At 36.9% G+C, this 12,036-nt stretch overlaps 1 protein-coding gene across 5 annotated transcripts in view; it reads right to left on the bottom strand.

Annotated features, from left to right (window-relative positions):
* The window catches only part of RPS6KA3 (ribosomal protein S6 kinase A3), a 102,183-nt gene that overhangs the window by 5,969 nt on the left and 84,178 nt on the right, over positions 1-12,036 (bottom strand). For all 5 annotated transcript variants that reach the window (XM_040266266.1, XM_040266269.1, XM_040266267.1 and 2 more), the window contains 6 exons: positions 10,578-10,667; positions 8,165-8,323; positions 5,967-6,128; positions 3,322-3,398; positions 2,682-2,799; positions 161-301 (listed from right to left, as the gene is read on the bottom strand). In XM_040266266.1, the coding sequence (XP_040122200.1) occupies positions 161-301; positions 2,682-2,799; positions 3,322-3,398; positions 5,967-6,128; positions 8,165-8,323; positions 10,578-10,667 (747 nt within the window). The remainder of the gene's footprint in view (positions 1-160; positions 302-2,681; positions 2,800-3,321; positions 3,399-5,966; positions 6,129-8,164; positions 8,324-10,577; positions 10,668-12,036) is intronic.

The raw sequence follows: 12,036 nt of genomic DNA, 5'->3' as shown, positions 1-12,036 counted from the left end.
TTGGCTTTTTCTTTTCTAAATCATCCACTGTATGAGAATCTCACCTGAGAAGTGGATGCGTGTTGAAAGGCAGTGAAAGGGCAAGGTGCTGTGGTACAGAGACGGCACCTCAGTCTCCCCTGGAGGGCATGTGGCATGCATGCCCCAGTGGGCTGCTCACCTTGACCAGATGTGGTGCATCCTGTCTGTTGAGTTGGTATTGCGGCAGTTGGTCCCAGTGGACAATCCAAGGATGTCTGAGCACAAGGGCAGCGGTCAGTCTCTGGTGAGGGTCCACATGAAGCATCTTTGACACCAGGTCCTGTAGTGGGAAAAAGAATAAAACAAGCTTAAACCTGTTATTTGTTTTCCTATAGCACCTGATACTGTGTAGTATTCTTCCTTGGCTTCCATGACACTATTCTTTCTGAGTAGCAGACCTTTGGGTACAAAGCAATTTGGTCAATATGACAATGTTTAAAAAAAAAAAAAGTAAAAACTTAAGTCTTTGTTTTCTCCTCCCTGAGTTAACAATAATTCTGGTGCATTGCAAAGGGTAAATTTACCACATTTTATGTATATTTAAGGACTTTGGCTCTTTTTTCTTTCAGATATTCTGATTTTCTCTACATTTTCGTTGGTTTATTTCTAAGTAACTTTCAGCTACTTAAGGTTTTTTTTGTACTACTAGTAAAACTGAAAAGCAGGATACAACTGTCTAATAACAGGAATTAATTGGAGTGTTCTAAATGCTCCCTCCAAAGATTACAGAGTTATTTTTATTTTTTTCTACGTCTCAATTTTGTGGGTATTCAGCATATTACATTATACTTATAATCACAAGTATTAACTGGATAAATTAGCAAAACTTATTAGTAATCATGTGGCATTTATAAAATAGGCTGTGCATTGGATGTAATTTTTTTGCATTATTTGTATCTCATCCTCACCTGCCTCTCACTCAAAAAAAATCATAAAATGCAAGTGAATGAGAACCAAATTATAAAAATCATAGAAATAAGCTAGACTTGCTTTAACTTATTAAAAAACCAGGCAATGTATAAACTATTGTACTTTCTATGGTAACATTACTTGATATGCCTGACAACCAATTGTGACAAAGTTTGCAGTGGATCTCAATGGTTAAAAATTACTACTCCACAGTGACCTTGAAAAAGGAAAATCTGATCACTACAATGCTTAGTATTTTTCAGCAGCTCCCCAGTAATTAGAGAAAATCCCCAATCCTGAGCATGACTGACAAAACCTTTCATAACTGTGGTTCATCAGTGACCCTCTTACATGTACCTTGTACTGGACACATCAAACTCCATGCACCACCCTGGAGGTACTGTGCCATTCCCATGCCATCATGACCACGCATGGGCTGCTCCCTCAGCCTGGGATGGACTACATCCTTCTGCTTCCCAAAGCTGCCTGGCCAATCCCTTCAATGCTTCTGGAAAGCCTTCCATGAAATCTTTCTGATCAAACACCATCTGTGAGCTTCTTTAGCACAGTAAGCAGAGCACTGTAAAAGCACATGTGACACTGAACTGTATATTTCTGGCCATCTCACAACTAGCCTGACAGCTCTCTGAGATCAGGAATTCCATCTGAGTCCCATCTTTTATCCCTGGCACCTTCACTTATTAAGCACATTGCAGGTGCTCAATACATGAATTTTAAAAAAGTAAAAAGTACCAAGAAAAATGAATTACCTGGTTTAAGAAATTTTATTGCCAGACAAAGGGAAAAGCTAACATATCATTTTAAATACAGTTATAATACTAAATATTATCCACACAGATATTAAACTAGTCAACTGAGGCTTCATATCGATGCAAAAATTATCTACAGAAATTTCTGACATATCCTATTTACTAATGCAATCATTTCAAGTCAAGCATCCACCTCTAAGAAAAAGGAGTGACCACTTTTTACCAATATGTATCTTCCTCATCTCCTCTATGTTTTTCTTATTTTGAAATGGAAAACTTTGCTCTTCTTTTCAAACAGAATTTTCTTCAAATGAACTGAAAGTGAAACTAGAGCAGAGTTAGAAGGCAAATCAATGCTATTCAGGGGATGGCAAGTCTGCTAGCAAGAAAGGCTTTTCAAATGGATTTCAAGTAGACACTATAAAGCTAAACTACTATTTATTGTGAAAAAGATAGACCCCTTTCTTCATAATATGGACCAAAAATAGAACATGGTATAGTTATTCTAGGGAACAAGGACTTTGGAATTGGCTGTTTCTTTTGAAACACCTACTCATGCCTGGTGTGTAACTGTGGAGAAGTTCACACTAAAATTCTGGGCTTTGGTTTCCTACTGTGAAATGGTGACACTACTAGCTATTCTACAGTGTTGGTTAAGAGGATTAAAGGGGATAATCTAGGTGAAGTGCAGTGTGAGGCACAGAGGAAACACACAGATCATGAGGACCACCATAAGTATTATTCATCATGTTCATTAGTAAGAAGTAGCATGAAATATATAGATATATATATAGAGAGATAGGCCAAACCAACCTATTCTGGGAAAGAAACAACATAAGTGGTCAATTTTTGAGTCTGAGGTATTTGGTGACATCATTTCAATACTGCTTTATCAACAAGTTTCTAACTGATATTATTTTTTCTCACTAGGGATTATGAAAAACTATTTTCTCAAAAGCTTTAATAGGAAGCCATACTTACCTTTGCTGTGTCTGAAACAGAATTCCAGTAGCCACCACTGAGTGAGAATTTTCCACTGCCTATTCGAGCCAGTATTTCCTCTGGTGTATCATCAGGACCATTTGCAAATGGAGTGTAACTAATTTATAACAGAATAACATGCTAATGAATAAAGTTTCTTTTTTGGTTGGTAATTTTCATATTTATTTGCAATATCCAAAAGTACTCTAAGTAGTTCATTTAATGTTACACCTCATCAAAATCTACTTAAGTAAAAATTAACAACAATATGAAGCTTCATAAAGTACCAGGTCAAGGTATAGGTTATGAAATATTAATTTAGATTTAATATACAATAATATAATTAAGACATGACATACTATAGAATAAAATATTTAAAATAGTATATGTTTATGACACAGAGTACAAAACTGATATGAAAAAAAATCAACTCATAACCTGAAGAACTTAATAATAGTACATTACAGAAAATAATAATACAGATATAACAGTGATACACACACATACACATAGAATTGTATTATTAAACAACAAGAGAAACTATGGAAAGAAAGTATTATAAGAGATTAAAAAATAAATATAGATAATGTAACCAAAGTTATCGATGAATAAATGCTTACAACATACGGTACACACTCACCCAGTAAGCATTGTGTAGAGGAGGACACCAAGACTCCATATGTCACAAGCAGCATCATAGCCTTGTCGTTTTAAAACCTAGAAAAAGTAAAAATTAATATCAACACACTGTTTTTTATTATACAGATTTGGATAGGCTATGAACTAAATTATGTCTCCTAAACCAATGCATACAAGAAAAACAGAGCATGATTAACAGACAAGGCAATATAGTAATACTACTTCTAGAAACTTCTACTAATACTTAATATATATAAATTTAAATTTTGATATTATCTTAATTTATCAAATGCTGCTGTGGCACACAGAGGACTAACTATAAAAATAAACTGAAGGTAAATTTCTTATTTAAATGTATTTATATTTTGCTGCAGAAATAATTAACAAAACAAAGAAAATATAACAGTATAAATGGTACAGGGCAAAACTGTACTTTTATATATATACTCAAGATTTAATTATCACTATTATCAGGCATAAACTGTGACAAATACAAAACAACTGTTTTCTGTAAGAAAATCAGAATCTTGCAAAGGAAATAAACATATATGTAGTTAATTCAACATGATAAGTTTTCTAACAAAAATATGTTTTAAGGATATGGGTATAAAGATGAAGAAGCAATTCACTCTTGCTAGGGAAGAGAGGGAAGGCTCGGAGGCAACCTGCTTGTATTGGGCCGATAAGGAAGAATTCAGGAGGTGAAATCAAGAGGTGGGAGAGAGCAGGGGCAAGAGAGCAGAGCTTGCTTAGCAACATGTAAGTTCAGTGTGGCCAAATTTCCACACAGGGGATTCTATAGAGAGACGGAAGTGGTCTTTTAAAGGTTTTTTAATTATTTGTTTGGCCACACCACGTGGCTTCTGGGATCTTAGTTCCCCAACCAGGGATTGAACCTGGGCCCCAACAGTGAAAACACCAAGTCCTAACTACTGGCCCACAAGGAAATACCTTGGAAAGCTTTTTATAAATATCTTGTTAAGGAATCTAGGTGTTTTTTTTCCCCCTGCAGGCAATCAGATGTCACTGAAGCATTAAAGAGGAAAATAAAATAAGTGGATGTGTATACCAGGAAGATAACTCAAGGTACAGAGAAAATGCTGGCAAGAAGAGAGAATGGACACAAGGGCACCTCATTGGAGGCAATTTGTAGCAAACTAAGTGAAAGGCTGTGAGGATCTGTACTAAAACAGGACATGAAGAGGAAAAGACATACAGATAAAATGGGAAGGACTCAGTAAAGACTGGATATACAGGGTAAGGGAAAAAAGGTCTAAAATATTTAGGAATCAGAAAGGAAAAGATCTCATGATCCACTGAATGTGGAGAAATAATACAGGAGGAGGATTTGGGGAAGAGTTAAGAGGTCAATCTAAGGACAGTTTGATCACAGATTTCCTGAAGGTGAATTTAGAGGCAGGATCTGAAGCAAAAAAAAAAATTCCAATGTGCCAAGACATAAAGCTACATGGTGATTCCAAGAAGCAGACTGCTTATATGAAGTAGGAAACAATTCTGAGGAAAAATGAGATGGCTGGATTAGGGGGTCATGCTTGGACACCAGTGTGTGTCAGAGGCTGTGGATATGTCAACAAATAAAGGAAAAAACCTGTCCCTCATCAGTTCTAGTATCACTGGGAGAACTGAATCAAATAATCTTAAAAAAATTTTTTTTCTATATAAAAAGTAAAGTTTGGAGAACAGACAGGGGAATCTAAATCTATAATCCAACTAGTCTAACGTTATCAACTATTATCATTTTTGTGAAATATCTAGCACATGGTAAAGCACAAACTTTGTAGCTGGGTTTCTTGGGCTCAAATCTAGATATGACCTCAGGCAAATGGCATCACCCCTCACTGTGCACCTTGTTTCCTGTAAAATGCAAGTAAAAGTACTCACCTCACATAGTTATAATGAGAACAAATTATTATACCCAAATTAAAGCTGAGAGGATGAAATCTGTTAACATATGTGCCTAACATGCAAGCCTTATATTAGGATTAACTATTATTTTTTATTATCTTGCTTCTGGTTATAATTTTTTACATAGTGATAATCCAAAGGTAAGAAATTCTGAGGGCAAAGCATTGGATTTTAGAGATGCTATAATGAGGAACTGCAATTTCTTAGGAAAAGAAGCAACCTGATCAAAGCAGTGCTTGAGGAAGACTTCAGCAGCTTTGCAACATCTTTGTGGACTGATCAGACAATGACAAAAGGGAACGCCATGCACCTAGGCTGTGGCAGTCATCTGGGGCTGTGGTGAAGGAAGCAGGGGCTAGGAAGGCAGGTCTGTGAACAGAAGAAGCCCAAACTGGTTGTAGGGGATAACAAGAGATGCTAACTGGTTACAAAGCTAAAGACAAGAAAAGACCATGATGTTTTAGCTTTAGAAATACAGGAAGATGGTGACAAAAATCAGGAAATTCGAAGAGTATCAGGAAAGAATTTTCCAGGCAAGAATACCGGAGTGGGATGCTATCTCCTTCTCCAGGGGATCTTCCCGACTCAGGGATCAAACTCAGGTCTCCTGCATTGCAGGCAGACTCTTTATCATCTGAGCTACCAGGGAAGATGGGCAAAACAAAGCAAATGAGTCTTTAAATATACTGAAATATTGCAAGCAAACTCTTTCACAATTACCTCTGGTGCAACAAAATTTGCCGTATAACAAGGAGTCATGAGAAGACCATTTTCTGCTCTTAGCTGTTTAGCAAAGCCAAAATCACAAATGCGAATAGATTCTGGATTGCCAGATTCATCCACATAAAGAATGTTGCTAGGTTTCAAGTCTCTGTGAACCACCTAATTGAAATACAAATTAAAGAGCTGCATTAACAATACGTCTCCATTATGGAAAATTATTTATCACAAACTTAACAAGATGATTGGTAGTGACCTTCACATTATTCCAACAGTATAAAATACTGATAGTGTAAGTATAACTCTCTCACACAGAACTGTGGCAAGGAAAGGAGGAAAAAAGAACAGTATTTATCTCCCCCCTCACTTTGTCCAATTAAGTGGATTAATGAAAAATGCAAATAGCAGTAATATCTGTCTCCAAGTTATTCATCATTCAACAAATATTAATTGAATATCTATCATGTACCAGGGTATTATACAAGGAGCTGCAGATACTCTGATGAACAAGACCTGTAAGATCCTTGCCTTTACATGCCAGGAGCTTATCCAGTAGTAAGGGAGGCAGAGAATAAATAGGTGGTGATGGGGCACAACTCGGGAGGGTCAGGAAGGGTCTCTAGAGGAGGTAACAACTGATTTAAGATCTGAAGAACTGAATGTAGAAGCCAGAGAAGTGGGGGTAGTCATTCTAAGTAGAGGGAATGGTGTGTACAATGGATAAACACAATAAATGTGTGGACAGGCTCAATGGAACAGGCATGGGGTTTAAGTGTAAAAAGGAAACAAAAACCCAGATTTACCTAAGTACTGCCTATGTGATATCCAAGCAACAATGGCACACACACAGAAAGATACCATTCCTTTAGAGTTCTGAATTACTTTCTCCCTTTAATCACCTACTGGAATACTTTTTTTATCTTAAGTCTCTCTGATGTCCTTTATTACTTATTAGACATATGTGTTTCTTCCATCACTCAATTCTGAGTTTATGTTCTAATCAGTAACCTCAGTTTCACACCCTAACATCCAGAACTTTACTTCTCCAGACCAGTTATTATTTTAATAACTAATTACTGGTGAGGCACTAAGAAAAGAACATAGAAGAGTTAGATGACTGCAAAGTCACAAATTCTTCAGTGAAAACTGAGTTCTATTAGTTTCCAGTCACAGTAATAGGCAAATCTTGAGCAGCTACAAGTGAAGAAGCTCAGCTTCTAGGGGCAAAGACAAAGAAAACAAGAACAATGTACTGAAAATAAACTCCTTAAGAAGAGGTCTGTTATTCTTTTCTTGCCTCCCATTCCTCTTTGCTCCTCTGCTATTTTCCCTTCCTCCCTCTCCCCCCCTCCTTACCTCTCTCTTGTTCCTTTTCCTTCCCAGACTCACTTGTTTGAAAAAAAATGTTTGTTTGTTTTTTTTGTCCATTTACTAAAAATCTGTAGGCAGGAATAAAGGAGGAAAGCACCCACCAGTCAGAATTCAGGTGGCTCTTTGGCCTAGTCTGTTTGAAGGATTTCCTTTTACAAGTGAATACAACCCATGCCTCTGGTTCTTGTCTAAACTTTGCTGCTGCTAAGTCGCTTCAGTCATGTCCGACTCTGTGCAACATGAACGGCAGCCCACCAGGCTCCCCCGTCCCTGGGATTCTCCAGGCAAGAACACTGGAGTGGATTGCCATTTCCTTCTTCAATTCATGAAAGTGAAAAGTGAAAGTGAAGTCGCTCAGTCGTGTCTGACTCTTAGCGACCCCATGGACTGTAGCCCACTAGGTTCCTCTGTCCATGGGATTTTCCAGGCAAGAGTACTCAAGTAGGGGCCATTGCCTTCTCCATGTCTAAACTCTACATGGGCCCAATTCTCAAGAGTATGCACTGGCCTAGCAAAATTGGTGCTGTTTTCTATGTCACAAAATCTCACGTACTTCTTGGGAAGTGTAAGAATTTAATGTTTATAAACAAGCTAAAATTTCAAAGTAGAACTTCAGGCTCAATGGGAGAAATCTGCATAGTGGAAAAACAGCAGCATAATTAACGTAATATAGTTATTTTTCTTTACATGCATAAACTAACTTCTACCTTTGTAATTTCAACTCAAACACTTAAGAGTGAAAAAGAAAAAAGGTATTTAGTATTTTATACCAAATTTCATAAGGTGTTTTATATACATTAGGTTAATAAAATGTTAAAAATACTTACCCCTTGTGCATGAAGATATTCAACAGTTTTGGTAATAGTAAACAGGACAGCACTGGCCTCTCGCTCAGAGAAAAATTTCTGCCTAAGAATTTTATCCAGCAATTCACCCCCTTTCATAAGTTCTGTCACTACATACACATATTTTCCATCATCATATACCTGTAAAATACAACACCAAAAATGCAAAAAGTTATGTGAAGCTTTACATGTGCTCAGCATGAAGTTTAGCACAGTAAAGAGAAATTAAAACTCAATTTATATTCAAGGAAAATTTTACTTATCATAACCAATGAAGGATATAAAATTTGTAAACAATTTTATACACATAAAAACTTTAAAATAGGAATTGATGAGACAATGTCAGAAAAATAACCTGATTTCCTTCCGTGAAACTTAAGGCAATCAAAATAGCTATGGGTATGGAATGTGAAGGGGCACTGAACTTCAGCTCTTAGGGTGTGTTCCTCTTGATCTTTCTACCTACTAATGATGAGAGGGACTGCTACAAAGACATGTGATTGAGATTTTCCTGGAACTTCTACAACTGCAGAACTTCTATATTTATATGTACTTCTATATTTATATAGTGAATTATTCTGATTTTGATTAAATTGAAAGACAAGCTGTGGCAAGAATTAAGTAGGAAGATTAAGTAGCAAAGAGAAATTCCATTCAACCATACAGAAGCATACCAATTCACTTCTAATGTAGAAAAAGCAAGCTCAACGTAATTTTGGATTTATACTCCAGGCAAGCCCAAACTGAAATAACCCTCTCCATAAACTTCAGGCCTTTTTATTCCCCTCTTCTCATAGAGTTACTGCATAGCTCTGTTTAGCTCCCTAACAGATACCATGTACTGGGGCCCGAATATGGAGAAAACAAGGTATCTGCCCTCAAAGTTTTTATTCTAGTAAGGAGAAACAGACATAGAAATGAGTTTTAAAAAATGTTGGCGATGCTGTAACAAAAGTGGGGATCATTTTAGAGACTTTGGAATTTGACATGAAGGAGCAAAGATATAAAAAATAGCAGTAGCTTAGGGAATTCCCCACGCAAGACTGGGATTATTCAATATTTTCTACATTTCCTTTTTAATGTACTTGGTTGGATTTTTGGAGGTTATAGTAATTAAAGAGTCACTTAAGTGAAACAGCTTCACATTTTAATGGATTATTTTAACCTCCTCTAACAATGAACAGTGATACATTATTCTGAGGAAACTGGAGTTTCAGCTAGGAAGGAGAAGGAAGGATAAACGCTGGAATTCACAAAACCTCAGAGATGAAAGGTACCTTAGGAGTCCTCTGGCTGAGTTGGCTACATGACATTTCTGGTCTGTAACACCCAGCCATGGCCTCTAAGCCCATATGAGCATGATCAGCAAGAGAGGACATAATGCTGCCTGGGGAGTTTGCACCCTTTGCCAACATCTCTGTTATGACAAAAGCCAATGGTAGCAGGGAGGGAAACTTCACTTGTTTTGGGGGTGGTGGTGGGCAGAATATGAAGCCTGAAGGACGTAATGCCTTAGCTAAGTCTTAGATTGTGGTAATTAGCCAGGCAAAGAAGGGAAACAGTATTCCCAACAGAGGGAATCATATAAAAGAAAGAGTAGTAGAAGAAAACACACACAAAAAAATGTACATACTTGAGCATGGCTGGAGCATGGGGTATGTGAGGAAGTGTGGAAAATATAGACGGAGGAAGGCAGGGACCAGAGGTGATGGGCAGCCTGAACTACAGGCAGGAAAGTAACATGGTTACTTCCATAGAAGTGGTAGCTCCCTCTGGCAGTACTATGGAAGACAGTTTGGGGAGCCTACAGAGCCGCCCCTATGGCTCAGAAGGTAAAAAATCTGCCCACAACAAGGAAGACCTGGGTTTGATCCCTGGGTTGGGAAGATCCTCTGGAGAAGGAAATGGCAACTCACTCCAGTAATCTTGCCTGGAGAATTCCATGGACAGGGGAGCCTGGCGAGCTGTAGTCCATGGGGTTGCAAAGAGTCAGACAAGACTGAGCGACACACACACACACACACACACACAGACACACACAGACACACAGACACACACACAGACACACAGACACACACACAGACACACACACAGACACACACACACAGACACACACACACAGACACACACACACACACACAGACACACACAGACACACACACACACACACACACGGAACCTGACCTAGTTCAACCTGAATATAATTAATACCTAAGTGTTCCAGTAAATACTGATATTAAGAGCAATAATATCATTAGTACTTTTCTTCTTAAAGGCAGAAAAACTATATACATGATTTTTTTCTGTAACTTGAATTATTATGTTGTTCAATAATATTGAATTATTATGTTGTGCAATATAGATTCAAATGATCTATATTAAACAATCTACTTACATCTTTTAGAGTAATAATGTTTGGATGCTGTCCATAACGAAGAAGAATTTCAATTTCTTCTGTAGGGTCTCTCTTGCTTTTATCAATAATCTAAAAGGCAAATATTTATCATAAAATTTCATGAACTATACAGTATAAACTTTAAGTATTTACAGCTACAGACTATACAGTATAAACTTTAAGTATTTACAGCTACAGACTTAGGCATTATTTTGTGTAAACACTGTATTTATAAGCCACTTATCAACGATTTTTACTCAAGTACCTGGCCAGATTGTCTAATCAAAATTTGAATGCCAGTCTTGATATAGATGGCAAGGCTATAAACTCTATGCCCTGAGTCACATTCACATCAGGTCTGTCTAGTTTAAGTCTGTAACAAGTTTAGGATTTAACAAAAGCTCGAACGTCTCAAGAAAAGGTACCTAGAACACAGATAACATAACTTCCATTTTTAAATGTCTCAAGAACTTTGGGAACTCAGTTAACTTCAAACCTCTATCAATATAGATAATTAAGAAGAGCAAGATGTATCTTTAAAACCACCACCAGAGTTTGTTTATTGTAATTCAATACAGTTATTGGATTACCTTTACTTTTTAAAATAAAATGCTTCAATGGAATATCCCATTAGCTGTAAGCTACTTATAAAAAATTAATTAACAGTTAAGTAGAACAAGCTTATTTTTGAAGCTAGGCAGAAAGCTAAGCAGAATACCATACCTAGAAATTCTACTTGGCTAGAATTAATTATTATAATAAAGCCCTTTAAAATACTAATTTAGCTTTCCAACCCTTTTATGTCAGCTGCTTCTTAAGAATACTCCTCTAAATGTTTTAATCTGTTAAAGGAATATTATATTTTTTAAAAGGCAACAAGTTTTGCTTTTATTTCATCCAAAAGGTAGTCTAAAACAAATTTTGTGATCTTCATACTTTCCATTTTAAAACAGCTTAGTAATTAATATATGTAATAAATACCCAAATGCTCCACCATCCTAGGAAAGAGCTTATAAACTCTCAATATGAGCCAAACCCACTATCTGACATGGACTTCGTTGTGAAAACAGTTCTTTATTTGGAGAATGGGGAAGACAAACATACAAGTGTCCACTGTGAGCAACTGCAAATGATAGTGTGGAATCAGGCAAATGGATGATTAAGAGGAGAGATACAGGGAAAAGACATGCCAACTCAAAGGAAATGATTTTGCACTAGTCTTGTGAAAACCAGAACACATTGAGAGGATTGCTTTATTTTTTTAAATTTACTTTTATTTATTTATTTATTTATTTATTTGATCACACCATGCAGCTTGCAGGATCTTAGTTCCCTGACCAGGGACTGAACCTGTGCCCTTGGTAATGGAAGGGCAGAATCTTAACCACTGGACCACTGGGGAGGTCCAGGTTTTGACTCAAACTTTCTCATAGAGGCATGTGTCTTGGTTTTTGGCTAA

The sequence above is a fragment of the Oryx dammah genome, unplaced genomic scaffold (genome assembly GCF_014754425.2).
Source record: "Oryx dammah isolate SB20612 unplaced genomic scaffold, SCBI_Odam_1.1 HiC_scaffold_23, whole genome shotgun sequence".
In the NCBI taxonomy this organism is placed as follows: domain Eukaryota; kingdom Metazoa; phylum Chordata; class Mammalia; order Artiodactyla; family Bovidae; genus Oryx; species Oryx dammah.
This window is presented reverse-complemented; position numbering and strand designations above follow the sequence as displayed.